The 17,168-nt window shown below is 50.0% G+C and overlaps 2 protein-coding genes across 2 annotated transcripts; both read right to left on the reverse strand.

Annotated features, from left to right (window-relative positions):
- Positions 1-121: 121 nt before the first annotated feature.
- znf319a (zinc finger protein 319a) lies at positions 122-5,819 on the reverse strand. Its single transcript, XM_040170097.2, has 2 exons — positions 4,508-5,819; positions 122-3,452 (listed from the first exon to the last, which is right to left on the reverse strand). Exon 2 carries the CDS (start codon positions 3,275-3,277, stop codon positions 1,505-1,507), a length of 1,773 nt encoding a protein of 590 aa, XP_040026031.1. The 5' UTR covers positions 3,278-3,452; positions 4,508-5,819; the 3' UTR covers positions 122-1,504.
- Positions 5,820-5,900: 81 nt separating this feature from the next.
- On the reverse strand, positions 5,901-16,573 carry jph3a (junctophilin 3a). Its single transcript, XM_078086012.1, has 5 exons — positions 15,027-16,573; positions 12,429-13,209; positions 11,796-11,935; positions 9,632-10,821; positions 5,901-8,471 (listed from the first exon to the last, which is right to left on the reverse strand). Exons 1-5 carry the CDS (start codon positions 15,406-15,408, stop codon positions 8,391-8,393), a joined length of 2,574 nt encoding a protein of 857 aa, XP_077942138.1. The 5' UTR covers positions 15,409-16,573; the 3' UTR covers positions 5,901-8,390.
- Positions 16,574-17,168: the final 595 nt, after the last annotated feature.

Here is a 17,168-nt window from a genome sequence, read left to right on the forward strand (position 1 = left end):
AATGTTGCACGTTACTTGAAAATGATTAATTTTTAATAATGAAAATAATCCTTGGAGGCATTGGTTTGGAATCAACAGACGTACATGTGGTCGATCTCGCTGGGATGAAAACATGAGCACCTTTATTTCCATAAGGGTGGTTTATTTTATGGTCTGTATACAGTATGAACAGGAGTCTATATTGATACCCACGCGTGTAAATCCAACGCTTCATAACACTCGTTCGCCTCCAACAGAAGCTTCCTGAAGCGGACTCACTGGGACTTGAACCATAGCACAACCCCCCCCACGTTGTTAAAAAAACCTTCTTTTAAATATACTGCAAATATTGTGAATGTAGAAATCCACTCAGTAAACTAAAGTACACACGTGTTTTACTTTACGCCCCGACGTGGAACCGGAGGCTCCTCGGATGAATCTGCTGAACGTCTCGTCTGGGCCGGAACCAGAACCAGAAGGATCCTTGTGTGGAAGCGACGAAGCCAATATTTTAAAAATACATTAAAAAAAAGAATATTACTTTTGTTAGATCTCTAGTGCGAGGTAACTACTGCAGCTAGTTTGTGGCAGGTGAGTGTGGTGAGGGTTAAACCGTGTAATAATCCTTCTGGTATTGAAACTGAAAGTACTTGCAAAATACTGCAAGCTCATTCATAAGTGAATACAAAAGCAGGTAACATAAGCACTATACCGTCTTTCAATGTTTACATGAGCATATACACACAATCTATAATATAACAGAGTAGCCATGAATCAGTAGTTATAAATATTACATTGTGCATGTTCTATTGCACATGTCAAGTGTTCATATGACATGATAGGTTTGGTTAGTTACCTAGATGTCATTTGTTTTTAATACAAAGATGCAACAACACAGATTTCATAGGACACGGGCTATACATTTTCACAAATCCACTTTTTCTTCTTAGGATGTTTCTCCTAAATAAACCAAACCTATAATACAACAGTGATATTAAAGTGTGATAAATATTCATGCACAAACAGATGATACTACCTAAGATCTAGAATGTGAAAAGATACTGCTGCACAAGTCAGCCACTGCATACGGAAGACGAGGGGGGGGGGGCAGCTAAACTGGACACAAGTATTAACAAAAACACAAAATAACCACGTGATCGGTAAAAAAAAAAGAAAAAAAAAAGGCACATGGATTTCAGAGGATTGAATGGACAGCTACAAAACACACGATGACCTGCAGCCACGGGAACGGATCCGCACTAAACTGATCAAGTGAAAGCTGTTTTTTATCCATGTGTTCCAAAGAAGGACGAGAGCTCTAATCGCCTCTGTAGGTTTGTGGTGTTTTGCCGATTATTCGACTAAAGGATGGACTCAGTCTTGATACTAAAAAAAGAACAAATTAAAACATCTCTATTGGGCGCGTGTTATAAACTACAAATGGGGAGCGGAGGCTGGCACACGTTGCTTTTTACAAGGGGGGGTGTTGTCATGTGTGCTGCCCAGGACTGAGCAGCAGTTCGGTTCATGGGATGCACTGAGCTTCGGGGAAACTCTCCCCCTCGGCGGTGTGCTGGACCGTGTGCTCCTGCAGAGCCGTGAGGTCCACAAAGCGCTCGCCGCACCACACGCACTTGAACTGCGTCTCCCGCGAGTGCACGCTCTGGTGCTTGGCGAGGTGCTCGCGCTGCTTGAAGCTCTTGTCGCAGTTGCCGCACTTGAACGGCTTCTCGCCGGTGTGAACGCGGCGGTGGCGCTGCAGCTCCGACGAGTACCTGAAGCGCTTCTCGCAGTCGGGGCACTTGAGCGGCTTCTCGCGCGTGGGGTCGCAGCGGTGCTGCACGAACTCGGAGGACGACACGAAGCGCTTGTCGCACAGGGAGCACTTGAGCGGCTTCTCCGTGCAGTGAGAGTTCTGGTGGCGCTGCAACGTCGAATTCTTTTTGTAACCTTTGCCGCACACGTCGCACTTGTAGGGCTTCTCCACCTCGCCGCCGCATTTGTGCCGGAGCAGTTCTCCCGATTGGCTGAAAGACTTCTGGCAGGACGCACACTTGAACAGGCTCTCCATGCCGTGGACCTGCTGGTGGTACAGCAGGTGGGACGGCTGCAGGAAGCCCTTGTCGCAGAGGTTGCACTTGAACGGGCGGTCGGCCGGATTCTTGTGGGTGCGGCGGTGGCGCACCAGCGCGTACTGCTGCTTGAAGCTCATCTGGCACTCCTCGCACTGGAAGGGTCGCTCCTCCGAGTGGGTGCGCTCGTGCTGCCGCAGGTCGGACGGCCGCTTGAAGCTCTTCCCGCAGGAGCCGCAGCGAAAAGGCCTTTCCCCCTCCGGCTGGCACTGATGGTGCAGGAGCTCGGACGACTCCTTAAAGTGCATTTCACACAAATTGCACTTGAAGAGGTGCTCGCCGGAATGCGCGTACATGTGGCGCACCAGGTGGGAGCGGTGCTTGAAGCTCTTCTCGCACACGGCGCACTTGTACGGCCGCTCTGAGCTGTGCGTGCGCTGGTGGTGCGCCAGGTGCGAAGACTGGCTGAAGCTTTTGTCGCAAGTGTCACATTTGTACGGCTTCTCGCCGGTGTGGACTCTCTCGTGGCGGGTCAGCTCTGACAAATGCCGGAAGGACTTGTGGCACACTGAGCACTTGTAGGGCCGGTCTGGCGCCGAGGCCTCGAACGATGGAGGAGACGAGGCACTGATGGCCGCGCCGTCACTGGACGTCTCCCCGGTGGAGGGCTGCTGGGGGTTGGCGGCCGACGAGGTGGGGGTGACGTTTCCGGAACCCGGCCGGTACGTTTTCTCGCAGATGGAGCACTTCATTGGGTTGTTTCCGTTGCCGTGCGAGTTGTGATGCTGGGCCAACGAGGTGAGCAGAGAGAAGCCCATCTTGCACACGCCGCACACAAAGGGCTTCTGCTCCACCTGCACGCACTGGTGCTCCAGCAGGTCCGTCGCCTGGCTGAAGATCTTCATACACTGGGTACACTGGAAGGACCGGTCTTGGTTCACCATGCACTGATGCTCGTGAGGGTTGGCCAGGTGAGATATGTCGTGGCCACAGGCTCCGCACTTGTGCCCTCTCTCGCCCCCTACCTGCAAGGAGGGCTGCTGGGCTTGAACGGCGTGCTGCTGGCCGAGCTGCGCCTGCTGCAGTGAAGCATCTGGCTGCAGGACCACTCCGTACACGGTGCAGCCCAGGGGGTTGTCGGCCCCCTGGGGGAGCGTGTGCACAACGGAAGGTGGAGCCACCGCATGCTGCTGTTGCCACGCCTCCGTCATCGTTCCACTTCGCATGTAGCGGTTCAGCTCTCAGCGGATTGGGGGGGTTTCAGCACTAAACGAGAAGGGTGGATGTTGTGTAAAAAAAAAAAAATTAAAAAAAGAGGAATAGCTTAAAAAATGGTGACCGGCACTCTGAGTGTAGTTGTGTTATTTTGGTGTTCACACCAAATGGAGAAATGGAGAAAATCTAAAATGGGGAAAAACAAAAAGAACACCACAAATTAAGGTTAAATTCATTCACGCTATAATAAAACTGAGTATACAATGCTGGGTGTTAATGTGAAGGTGCAGTGCTAATGAGCGGCCGGTTTGCAACATGATGCACTATAAATAGAAACGTCAGAGACAGGAGCACTAACTTATGAGGCGCATGGTTACATTCCAGCAGGGGAAGGTGATCCAACCAGAATCAGAACACAGTGGAATCGGTGCAAGACAGTTCTGGCTTGTTGTGACAAATGGAACTAAAACAAAACCCTTGTGCTAGCCGGGGAGGCCTACAGCTCCGTCCCCGGTGATTCAGGAAACACGTCTCCAAGTACCGCACACATTTGTCTCCGTTGAAAAGAGATAAGAGGGTGACATGTAGAGACCCAACAGACTTTCATTAAGCGGAAACACGCAAAAAAAAATCTAAATATCAAGAGAATAAAGCTTTAGGGAATCGGGCTCTGTCTATATCCTGAAAAGAGAATAGGTCACGTAACGTTAATCCTAAAATATGTATTTAAAACGTTAGCTAAACGGGGGACGTGTTTTTTTTGTAGCACTCTTATTTAGCTAGATACGTGTTATATTTCAGACATGTGTATTTAATAGCACGGTTTCTGTTTCCAGGATGAAACTGCTCAGCTTCGGCATTTAAGCTAACAGCTAACCTTAGCTGCTAGCCGTTACCCGCTAGCTTCAGCTAATGCTACTAAACAACCGGACTTCTTCGAGATTATCCCACTATTTCTCCCTATAAAACATGTTACTACTTGGGGGGGTTTAGCCCTCTCTGCAGTATTAAAAAACACACTGCACGAAGGTAAAATCAGCCGAAGCCACAGACGCTCCACGGAGGACCACAGGAACTGGTTTCGCCGTTTGATACGAGCCGTCGCTGCAAACGGACCCCGAAAATCCGACTAGGCCTCCCCGGAGCGGCGGGGGGAAGAAACGCACCTCCCCCGGCGGAGCCGCGCACAACCGTAGAAAAGCGGCGTCTGCGATCACGAAACAAAAAGCGCGATCACCTACCGGGGCCCCTTAACGACGGTTTCCCCCGCCTTCCTTCGGCGTCGGGTCGTCAACCTTCGGCGTATTTAGGGCTCGGAGGACCGGCAGTGGAAGGGATGCGGTTGAAGCCGGACGCCATCCTCCAGCAGACGGACGGACACCGGAAGCCGCCACGCAGTGAGCTGTCGCCGCGGAGCTCGCTGCCGCTACGGCCGCTCCATGCCGGAGGTCCGCCCGGGAGCCCCGCCGGAGAGAAGAAAAAAAGCGCCCGAGGAGGAGGAGGTGGAGGTGGACGGCTCTCCGGGTCAGTTTGAAGATCATTCACGCAAACACCCAACCAGCCGAGGAGATGTTACGGGATCTGTTTCCTGGGTCTGACAGCAGGGGGGAGTGTTTCTCCCTCTCTCCCCCCCCCCGCGCGAGTCCCACCTGCTACTGAACGTTAAATCATCACAACACGAAGAACAAACATAATGAAATCATTTAGAAAATGAGTTTAATAAACTATTATTACATCGTCGGTTCTAGGATACATTGTCTCGTGATCATAATGTAATACGTGCAATGCAGTATTTTGAATATTTAGTGTACTTTTACTTTAGTTATGGATCTGAATACCTTTTCCACCACCGCATTATTACTTTTGAGTTTGTTGTTTACATTTTCCCGCACTTTGCACTTTTTTTTATTGCAAATCACATGAGTCTGAACTGAAGACCTGTGAGTTTCTCATTATATAACATCACATAACATGTCATTTAGCCGACTTCAATAAGTGCATTTCAACCATAAGGATACAAACTCAAAAGAACAAGAAAGTGCACTTTCGTGGCACTGTGATATACATCGGTATTTAATATTTCAAATTCTCTCTCTCCGTGTGTCTGTCTCTGTTTCTTTCTCTCTCTGTTGTCATCAGAGCTTACCTGTTACAGCAGGTGACCCCCCCCCCTCCAGGTAAACACTGTTAGCACAGTTCACTGAGAGGCAAATCTGGTCTTTAGCTGAGTGAAAATGAAATGATTAATTAGGTTACGGTCAGTTTCTTTTAGATCAAATGGTCATTTTCTCAGCTGCAGTGACCGTGAGGAATTGTGATATTCATAACTGAAGCTTGTGGATATTTCTAGAAATGTACGTTGTTGTTTTATGGATAAAAGATGGTGACTATAGCGAGTACATACTGAGATAAACATATCGTGATATAGTATATTTTCTGTCAAATCTAGATTCATAGATTTATTAGATTTATTGTTTATAGAGTTTAAGTTTATCCAGAAAATCACGCACAGTTAAACATGCTCACCGGTCCTTCCTGGTTATTCACATGTTCATCCGTCATGTTTGTTGTTGTTTTTTAGTCACCTTCATGATTGAGGCAACGAGGCCGCAGCAATAAACCACACCAAACGCATTCATTTCAAACATTTCATTATTTTCTCCACATTAACTTGGAAACAACCTCATAAACCAAAGAGTAAGAAAGAGCATGCTCAGGCATGCAATGATGTCACAACATGATGATGCCACTGGGTGCGAAGTATAAAACATACAGTAGCAGAGAGTTTCTTTTTATATCATTCATGGACTCGGGGATGTTTCGGTAATCCACTGAGAGTTTTTAAAAGCTAGCGTTTATTTTACACCGCGCTCTCCACGTCTCACGTAGCCGTATGCTGCTGGATTCAAACGAGGCGGGAGGGAGAGGAGACTCACAGACCGACACCAGGCTGAGCAGGCTGAGCAGGTTGAGCAGGTTGAGCAGGCTGAAGAAACATGCTGAAAAAAATCTCATCCGGCCCAAAAAAACGTGTCTGGAAATGACACCGTAGAAACCCCAGTTTCCCCCTTTTGAGTGGTCCAGAAAGGGGGAGTGGGAGAGAGACAAAACAGTGCATGCCATTTCAGGGTGAAAGGGAGGCTTGTGTGTGTCGGGGGGGGGGTCACCTTTCTTAATGTTGAAGGTTACTCGTCTCCTCGTAGCCTGGAGGTCGTTATGGGTCGGGGGAGTTTTTTAAAACAATTTTGCGACGTGAAATGAATAAATACGAGGCACTCAGCATTCTCTCTGTCTAGCAAATTGCAAAAAAGTAACAAACTTGAATAATAATGACACATACACGTATATAGTAGAATTAGTGGTTATAACGTAACAGTCTCAGGCTGTACAAAGGAGCGAGGCCGAGCCCTCCTCAGTACGTCAGCGGTTAAATGTGTATGCTTTTTTTTGTTCTTTTTCGTTTAAAAAGTCGTTTTGCGTGCGAACGTGTTTCACTTAACAATAAATTCAGGGAAGTTCCTGCAGGTTCTTGGACTCACGGTGGTCGCTGTTCAATCTGATTTGGTCAGATTCTGTGATTTTGATTGGACGTGAAGTTGCTTTTTTTTTCTTTTTCTTCCAAATGTCTGCCGACACGCACACACACACACACACACACACGCACACGCACACGCACACACACACGCACACGCACACGCACACGCACTCACACTCACACTCACACACTCTCACACAAGCAGACACACATGCACTCACACACACTCACACACCCATCCTAGTGCGACAGGAAGTGGACAGGAAGTGGACGGGAGGTGGACAGGAAGTGGACAGGAAGTGGACGGGAGGTGGACAGGAAGTGGACAGGAAGTGGACAGTGATGTTAAAGGGATAGAAATGCTCTCCTCAGAAGCCGCACACAGCCTCATGCAACGGTTGTGTGTGCGGTTCGTAGTGGAATAAAGAACAGAACAATGACGGAGCCCTTTAAATGGATCTACTCTTGCAGCATAGTTCTGTATGTAGCGCATAGTGCGATTAGGGTTTGGAGACGTGTGGATCGGAGGGTGGGGGTCAAAGGGTAGGGTTAGACGGGGGGGGTCAAAGGGTAGGATTAGACGGGGGGGGTTAAAGGGTAGGGTTAGACGGGGGGGTAAAAGGGTAGGGTAAGACGGGGGGGGTCAAATGGTAGGGTTAGACGGGGGAGGTCAAAGGGTAGGGTTAGACGGGGGGGGTCAAAGGGTAGGGTTAGACTGGGGGGGTAAAAGGGTAGGGTAAGACGGGGGGGGTCAAATGGTAGGGTTAGACGGGGGAGGTCAAAGGGTAGGGTTAGACGGGGGGGTCAAAGGGTAGGGTTAGACTGGGGGGGTTAAAGGGTAGGGTTAGACTGGGGGGGTTAAAGGGTAGGGTTAGACGGGGGGGGTCAAAGGGTAGGGTTAGACGGGGGGGTTAAAGGGTAGGGTTAGACGGGGGGGGGGTTAAAGGGTAGGGTTAGACGGGGGGGGGGTCAAAGGGTAGGATTAGACGGGGGGGTTAAAGGGTAGGGTTAGACGGGGGGGGGGGTCAAAGGGTAGGGTTAGACAGGGGGGGGTCAAAGGGTAGGGTTAGACGGGGGGGGTTAAAGGGTAGGGTTAGACAGGGGGGGGGGTCAAAGGGTAGGGTTAGATGGGGGGGGTTAAAGGGTAGGGTTAGACGGGGGGGGGTCAAAGGGTAGGGTTAGACGGGGGGGTTAAAGGGTAGGGTTAGACGGGGGGGGGGTTAAAGGGTAGGGTTAGACGGGGGGGGGGATTGTCTGTGGGGTTTAGGAAGGCGTGTGTGCCTTGCTCTTGGGCAGCATGGTTCCATGTCACCAGGAAACGGGCGTTGCTTTATTTCCTCGTCTAGAATGATGGGAAACTGAGCCGAGCCGCCAGGTTCAACGCTGCAAACTCTTCTTCACTTAAATGTTTTCTTTTCTATGTTCGCAAAGCTGGAAAAGCGTATAGCATCGGGGGGGTGAGGGGGGGGCTTCAACAGTAGAAAGTTTCTCCGATGGGCTCCAAAAGGCAGAATGTCCGTCTCAGTAAGTAATAATATATAATATACTGTAGTTATCAATAAGTCTTAGTAGATCATACCTGTATAAGCTTAAATAAAGAAGTGAATGAACAGAATGGCTACTCCGATGTTGAGTAGAATGACCATAACCACCAGGACAGAGCTGGAGCCCTGAAACACAAGAGAGAAGAGTTCAGTTCAGTTAGTGACGAAGAAAAAGAGCCGGATTCTAAATGGAAAACCGATTGATCGAAATCACAAAAGTGATCGAGTATTGCTTGTAATAAATACTTAATTGACAGATGTTTTGTTGACAAATAGCCGACAGACGAATAAACCTCGTTATTTTGAAAATGCCAACTTAAGCACAAATCTTTTAGGTATTTAACTTTTCTACATCTCTGAGAAATATGTTAAACGTTTACTTGTAATACTTCACCTTACAGCTCAAGTTACTACATTAAGGTTGTACAAACACCTCATTAGTCATTATAATAGGATTCTGTAGAAACCATCCAGTTGTATATAAAGTACTTTAGTAAAAGGAATATGTCTTATATTACAATTATTTTACTCTGTGCAAGGAACCATTCTTCGTAACAAGTACATCTGCTTCAACACTTTAAAACTTTTTGACTTTTACCTCTAACACAATATTCGTTACACTATATTCACTCATTTGCTTAAAAGGGACATGTATCATCTTCAGGGTGATATTTGTATTCCAGCTGTCTGCTCAGACGTGTTTACATGCTTTAATGTGAAGAAATTAGACTTTTTAGAATTTAGAATTAGTTTATCATTTTCTTTTTTGTCTCTCTTGTTATTTGCTTTGTGTTCTCTGTGACACAATTCTACACTGCCAGAGTCACAAGGAGCCTAATTAGTTTGAATGTATTGTCTGGTGCTTTCAGCTTGTGGAATGAATATTCACATTTGTTATGAAGTATCGCCTCTTGTAATACTAACAATACTAGTCTACTATAATGTGATTATCTTATAAAGGAATTGTTCTACATTTAGAAAATAAAATCATCTGCCTCCTTGATGAACTTTGGATGAGAAGATTGACGTGTCTGTCCATTCACTTTTGAGAGCTAGCAGGCAATTAGCTTAGCCTAGCATAGACTTGGGGAAACTGCTAGCCTGACCTGCTAATGCCCCATGTGGAATCTCCCTTGTTTAGAAGAAATGTTAAGATGATCGATGTCGTGGAAGCATCCAAATAAGCATATTTCCAAAAAACAATTCTTTTTGATGCTTTTTGCTATTTTGATTAATTAATAATGAATTAACTAATCAATCGGCGCCGATGAAACGCGGCGACTCACTGAGTTTGATTTGAGGGCGAGAAGCTCCCCGTCCTGCTCCAGAGTGATGGGCTGAGACTTGAGGGGCGGGGACAAGGTGAGGTCCCTGTGCAGAGGCCACTCCTCCAGCTCCGCCCCCACATTCAGGTTGTCCAGCATCTGCACGGAGTCCATGGATCCCTCTCTGACGGGCCGGAGGGCCCGGGCTCGCACCCGGTTGTTCTTGGGGGGCGGGCACTCCGGACCCAGCCCCCGAGACGCCTGCGAGTCCGGACACTGCAGCCTCATGTCGACCGTGTAGTCATTCATCCTCTCCTCATCCTGCTCCGTGAGGCGCGAGTGGGCGGGGCTCCACCTGAGGGTGCTCTCGGCGGTCCAGCCCCCGGGAACGCCGTCCGGCCTCTGGTCCATTAGGGCGTGCTCGTGAGCCTTGGGGTTGGAGGGGTTGTGCTGTCGGTGGTTGTAGCTGGACGCGACGTGGTCCTTTGCATTGTGATTGGAGGAGATATAATCTTGTGGCTTGTGGTTGGAAGAAGCATGCTCAGAAGTCTCGTGATTGGACGTATTATGTTCCAAGGCCTTGTGATTGGACAAAGTGTGCACCTGCGGCTTGTAGTTGGAAGAGGCCTTGTGATTGGTGGAAGAATGATCCCATGTCTTGTGATTGGAGGACGAGTACTCCCTCGACTTGTGACTGGAAGAGGCTTGCTTGGGGAGCTTTTGGTTGGCGAGGGAGTGCTCCCACGCTCTGTAGGAGGAGGCGTGCTCCCGGGACTTGTGATTGGACGAGGATTTCTCCCGGGGCCTGTGGTTGGACAAAGGCGCCTGCTCGTGGCCGTTAATCTGCCCCTCCTGCTCCTCGAGGAGGGAGGGTGTGGCGGAGCGGCTGCCGCCCCCGCGCTCGGGATACGTGTCGCCGGTCCAGTTGTTAGCCCCGCCCCTCGGCACGTCCACGCCCCGCCCCTCCACCAGCACCTGGATCTCGGCGCCGCCCTGATCGTCCACGGCGGTCTGCCGCATGAAGCAGGCGTTTCTGGGGCGGTGGGCGTGCCTGGACGGGCTGCGGGGGGGCGAGGTGGGCACGCTCAGCACGGGGCTGAGATCCGGTGTTACCACGGGCGGCGTGGTGTCCGGCGTGCACAGCTCCGGACTGTCGGTTCCCGTGGAGGTGGCCTCGTGGTCTTTGTCCTTGGCGTCCTGGTGCTCGAGCCCTGTGAACCGAAAAGAGAGGAACGCGTTGAGGTGAGCGGCGCGTTATCAGCATGCAGAGCTGCAGAGAGAAGCTGCACAAACGGGCTCTGCTGCTGTCACTGTTCACATGGAGACGATTCATTGAATCCAGTTTGAATCGTCTCAGGCTTTAAATCCTCCGGTAGTTCATCAGTAAAGTCCACATATTTGACATGTTATTTTGAAATGAATCCTGGCACTTATGCATCCTCTTATTTAGATTTTAAATGAAGATAATGTGTTATTCCATCAGTTCCATATTTTCTTTTTTCTTTATTTAGTCACGACTACGCGGATCTCTTGGGGAAAAAGGAGCCACTTAAAAGTGGGAAGAAATGGGCAATAAAACAAAAGTAAAGGAGACCAGAAGAAGTAATGCTGTCACATCACATTTCTACACAAACAGAATAAACGTTTGTACTTTCTTTTGATTGTTGAATAATCGTTGCACCACCAGTATTAAACTACAGCACATCTATATTTTAGCAATTTGATTTATAGAAATCCGTTGGTGGTCAGTCACGGACAGTGGTGGAAGAATAAATAAGGGATTCGATATTAAAACAAAAAACGACAAAATAGAAAAAGTACTATTGCAGCATATTGTACTGTTGTAAAGCGATAACTTTGGGGGAAAGTTCCAGATTATTCATTTTTTATTAATAAATCAGATAACATAATATAAGCAAATCCATATTTTAGTATGCAGCCTTTTCACGGTAATTTTAACGTCTTTGTAATCCGACACCTACAGAGCCAATGACAATAATTGATACAGTTAATTGGGCCGGCGAGGCGTTTGTCCTTCAGCGACACTGAACCCCAGTTTGCGTCTCGACGGTCGGCTGCCCGCTCCTGACGGTTAAACGCAGAGGTCAAAGGTCATGCGCGCACCAGTGTGCTCGCGTGTCGAATGTAACTACTTAAAAGAACCAGATTTCACAATAAGAGCGGCGCGGCGTGCGCTCACCGTTCCCGTAGATGTGGAAGGAGGGAGAGAGCTCTTTGGCGGCGATGCGGGCCAGTCGGCACTCCTCCGTCGCCTTCAGCGCCACTCCTTCTGCGGCCTCCGCCTTCCCACGAGCGTGGCTCATCCTGAGCGGCACAGGGGGAAACACTTTACCGAGTATTTTATGTAATCTTACATTTTAGACTTCCACATATCCGAGGTAAATACTCCAACAAATGCTTTCCAGTGGAAAAAACACGTGTCTCCAGCAGTGTGGACTTTGGATGTCAAGTGTTTCCTTTTATTTATTGAGTCCTACTTCTTCAGCTAAATCATCTCTTGGATCAGCTGGAAAATTCATCATCCTCATCATCATCATCATCATCATCATCACACAAGCTGAAAACAGGCTGTTTCTTTTTGGAGATTCATGGTTCCCACTGAACAGCAACGCTACAAACATGTGATGATCTCATAGAATATGATGAGTTAATGTCGATTAAACCGCTTGTGAAACCCATAAAACCGGCAGCAGGAACATCACATATAATAGTGACACTACATTTTAACAGAGTAACATTAGTGCCTTTGCTTTAGTTGATTGATGGAAAGATATTTGGCTCTCTGGGTAGAAGTTACCTCGACATGGCGATCTCCGCTTTCTGCTTGGAGATGTCGGCGGCCTTCTCCGCGGCCTCCACGGCCCGGTCCACCTTCTCTCTGATCTTGCTGGCCCTCAGGGGGATCAGGTTCTTGCGCTTCCCGCTGACCAGCGCGTTCTGCTTGTACTTCCCTTCCTCCTTGGTGCCGTCGGGGAAGGTGGTGCAGCCGTAGCCGTGCCTCTTGTTCCCCACCCACTCCCCCTCGTAGTGCAGCCCGTCGGAGCGCCGGCTGACGCCCCAGCCGGCCCGCTGGTCGCCCCGCCACTCGCCGGCGTACACCTCGGTGACGGTGGCGTCCACGGGGGCGCCCGGTTCGCTCTCGCTGCCGTTGGAGTGGATGTCGGAGGCGGCGGAGCTGACGGTGCTCATGCCCGCCTCGCTGCAGAAGGAGCTCTGCTTGCTGAGCTGGCTGGCCAGCGAGCTTTTGGACTCGGAGCGCCGCAGCTTCAGGCCGCTCAGGATGGACTGCCGGAAGCGGCCCTTCCGCTTCCTCTGGCGCTCGGCTTCGCTGGGCGCCGTCAGGGCGAAGCCCCCCCGGCCCACGGGGCTCCCGGCCAGGCCGGCCGCCCCCCCGTCCGGCGGCGTGGTGGCGGCGGCGTCTTCCAGCACAGCGGGGGGGCCGTGGCTGTGCTCGGAGCGGAGGGAGTTTATGGACGTTCGCAGGGGGAAGAGGATGACGGCCGCCATGCCGTACGGCACGCTCTGCCGCACGCCGTAGCCGTGACGCATCCCGGCCAACCACTGGCCCTGGTAGGTTCCTGTGGGGACAGATGGAGGCATCGGGGGTCAGACTCGGGCCCCTGTTCCTAAACGTTGCTCAGACGTTTATGGTTCCCAGAGGATGAATCCTACATTCCCATCATAGCACCACCATGAGGTTAACATTTGGAGTGATTAAACATCTCAACAATACTTCACCATGAACCACGTGAGCTGTCCGTGGTGCTGAAAGCTCTGATATGGAGGTTCACATTTGACCATGTATACCAACCTAAAACATGACTCACTCGTTGTGTACAAAAGTAATAGTGCATAGTGCAGTGCATTGTGGGAGAAAAACGTCCACCAACATGCACGCTAAAAAAGAAGGCTGCATAGTTTGTCGGGTGTCAGCTGCTGCATAACGATCAAAATGCATTTTTTCTTGTTCTAGTTAATGTGCCAGTTTATATGGTTTACCCCCCCCTCCCCTCATCACACGCGCAGACACACACACACACACACACACACTCACCAGGGGTCTAATCCTGCCACACTTAACGCTGGATGCAGAACTACAATGAACTGGTATGTCTACTGGATCTGGGTCACATAGCGTGACTGGGACCTGACTTGATAGTTCACATTGATTCTATGCGCACACTTTGTGTAGATTCAGTCAAGTCAGAGTGCGAACTGATCTCCCACAATGCAACACTAAAGGAAATATACTTTAGATGGTGGTTAAACAACTGAAAATTGAGTTATGTATTTTGGACTTTACATTGGTTGTGTTGTGTTGTTGTAAAGGTGTAAAAGCACTCAGATCTTGTACTTGTGTAGACGTTCTGTGCTGTGTAGTCTGGAATTGGGGCCCAAGCTGTTTATAAATACATGCAGTGTACAAGGTAACACGGTAATTCTCTGTACGTTTCACTCGGGTGTATTTATCACATTGCCTGTGGGTGTTTGTGACTCTAAACCCCTGGAAACAGCTGTTGTCGACGGGGAGCTGTCCAAGGTGCTGAAACCAAACATGTGACTCATTGGACCTGTCCAAAATATGTTGTTATTGTCATTTTTAATAAGCAGTGTCTGTGTTGACAGACCTGTGTGTGTGTGTGTGTGTGTGAAACAGCACATTTATTGGGTTGTGTAAAATGTGTTAGCCCGTGCGTGCCACATTCATCTGCTCCTCTTCCACGTGAGCGGAGAGGGAGCAGAGCGATCGCGTGACGCAGTCTTTAAAAAAATAAAATAATGAAATGTTTTCTTCTCTTCACCATCTTTGTTTTACATTCTACTGTCTCACATTGAAGCGGCGGGTAGGAGGACGCTGTGTAGTTCTTTTGCGTCTCCTTTCAGTCATTGTGTGTTCTGTTTTTCTTTGTCATTGTTTTGTGTCACATCGTAGTCACTGTCTGTCTCTTTGTCGTCAGTTCGTGTGTCTTTAGTCATCATCCGTCTCTTCTTAGTGATTCCGGTCGAGTCGACCTCACAGGTGCTTCTGGTTTAAATCACTGCGGGTTCACTTGATGTTTTTGTGTGTACTTTATGTTGTACTTTGTGTGTACTTTGAGTTATACTGAATATTGAGTTCATGCTGGAGATGAAGAGAGGCCGTCCGGCTCCCGTCGGAAGCTTCCTTCCACAGCGGATCCACCCGGTCCCTCTTCTGCCCGATATTACTCTCAGTGCTCTACGCTCGGTAATCCGCCGTGTAGACGTGACCTACATGTGATCTGTGTAGCCTACATTTCAGCGGATGTTAGCAGCAGGCTAAGTTAGCAAGTCGCTCCACTTTGTGGAAGGAGCGAGAGATGTTTTATTAATTCAGTCAGGGAGTGGAGACACTGGGCGGGTGGAGCTTCCTTACCTCCATCCGAGTAGGTTTCCGTGCCGTATCCGTCCTGCAGCCCGTTGCTCCACGTGCCCTCGTACCGGGCCCCGCTCGCCGTGCTCTCCAGCTGCCCGTAGCGACCTTTGAACCCCTGCGTCCACTCCCCCCTGTACTCCCATCGGCCCTTGTTCTCCACCCCGACGCCATGCCGCTTGCCCTGCGCCCAGGTGCCCTGGTAGCTGTTCCCGCTGGGCCACGTGTACACGCCCAGGACCTCGAAGCCGTGGCTCCAGGCGCCGGCGTACTCGCCCTGACCCTGGGGCCCCGTGCAGACCCCTCGCCCATGGGCTTTACCCTGCTCCCACCCCCCGCAGTACGACCCCCCGTCATCAAAGTCAAACCTGCCTCCAGTGGACATGCATGAAACAGGTTCCGGCAAATCCTTAGAACGTCAAGAAAAGGAAAAAACAAGTGTCCGGGTCACTCAGGAGGAGCAAAATAGGGAGGAGGCCCCGTGTGAAGCCGGCAGCATGGAGGTGCAGGGCCTCGACTCCTCCTATCCCCTTAGTTTAGGATGTAGAACACCAGCAACTCGTTTAAGATGCAGCAGGACGCGGCCCGATGAGCGCCGCCTCGCGATGGAGGAGCAGCCTAAGCCTCAGCGACGGGTCTGGAGCGAGGAACGCAGCTGCTGTGCATGCTGCTTCCCATGGGCATGCAGGCTCCGAGTGCTCCTCATCCTCCTCCTCCTCCTCCACTTCCTCCTCCACCTTCCTGCTCCGCGCAGCCCGCCAGCCTCGGCCGGTGCAGCGGGGCGCTCCAGACGAGCGAGGCCTAGGCTTTTCTAGCACTCGCAGAGGCCCACAGAGCGGCGGCGGCGGTGGAGGTGGAGGTGGAGCTGGTGGTGGTGTCGGCTACAGCGACCGAGCTCAGCTCAGTCAGACATCACAGCATCCACACATCCGCTGCCGCACCGGCACACAGACAGAGAGACGGGAGGAGGAGGAGGAGGATGCTGCACTGGTACGCCATTAAATAAAAAATGAAATAGACATCCAGAGAAGTTGGCCTGTGAAGAAGGAGACTCGTCCGTGGCGGCAGCCTCAGCCTCAGCCTCCAGCAGACATCACGGAGGGCGAATCTCTCCTCGTCCTCCGCTGCCGCGCCGCCGAGATCTGACGATCAGCCTCCCCGCCGGAGACGAGGATGTGAGAGTGAGGAATTATTCCTCTCGCTCTCCCTTTGTCCTCTCTGGTTCAGCACTCGCCCCTAAAAAAAAAAAAAACTGGATTGTTGTTGTATCCCAATTCCACCAAGTCATCTGTCCTCTCTTGTTTTTCGGCCTCTCTCTCTCTCTCTAAAATCTGCTCATTACAGGACTGTTCCACCCCAGCCAATACCCCTCCCCCACACACACACACACACACACACACACAGGGCTCTTAAAGAGATAGAGACGGAGCGGCTCGCTGCTCTCTCCCGTCGGGGATACAGCCTGCTTCTCCTAATTAACCAGCCTCATTCCACTTCCTCCCTCAGACTGCAAGCCGGTCAGTCAGCAATCTGCTTTCCTGATAAGAGGTTTTGTGAGCCCATTGATCCCGGGCCTCTCTCTCTCTCCCCCTCTCTCTCTCTCTCTCTCTCTCTCTCTCTCTCCACCAAGATAATTGCTGTTGGGTTTTTTTTCACCGTATAGGCAATCCGAGGGACTGTAGCTGTCACCTGATGAGAACCCAGACTGACCCTTTAAATGCACCAATGCGTTTCTAACGTCCCTCTGCTGGTTCAGTGAAGACAGAAGCTTCCGGAACACAGTCGGCCACATGGTTAATGATCAATAACCGGAGCCTGGTGGGATTGGAAATCTATCGGCCTATCTGCTGGATCGTGTGTGCGCAAGACGGGCTGACTGGGTGCAAACTGGGTGAAACGGATGATTTTTGAAGAAGTTCTTATGAATTTCACATCTGCCACAAATGCAAATGGGATATTCCTGTATTATAAATATATAAAAAATATTTATTTGCATATATATATATATAAATAATGTGTATATATATAATTATAATTAGCAGACCGCAAGAACATCCTTGTCCCATAAGCTCCTCAGATTGGAGCTATATGTTATACAATAATTCTTTCCTTTCTGCTATTAATCATTTCTCACTCCCTTACGTG

Source organism: Gasterosteus aculeatus, chromosome 12 (assembly GCF_964276395.1).
Source record: "Gasterosteus aculeatus chromosome 12, fGasAcu3.hap1.1, whole genome shotgun sequence".
Classification (NCBI taxonomy): domain Eukaryota; kingdom Metazoa; phylum Chordata; class Actinopteri; order Perciformes; family Gasterosteidae; genus Gasterosteus; species Gasterosteus aculeatus.

Bases quoted from the DNA above. Each gene is read 5' to 3' on its own strand.
- znf319a (XM_040170097.2), bottom strand. From the start codon at position 3,277: ATGCGAAGTGGAACGATGACGGAGGCGTGGCAACAGCAGCATGCGGTG.
- jph3a (XM_078086012.1), bottom strand. From the start codon at position 15,408: ATGTCCACTGGAGGCAGGTTTGACTTTGATGACGGGGGGTCGTACTGC. The intron at 11,936-12,428 runs GTAACTTCTACC...TGTGCCGCTCAG, and splicing joins GCGGAGATCGCCATGTCGAG to GATGAGCCACGCTCGTGGGA. The intron at 10,822-11,795 runs GCCGCTCTTATT...TTCGGTTCACAG, and splicing joins GAACGGTGAGCGCACGCCGC to GGCTCGAGCACCAGGACGCC.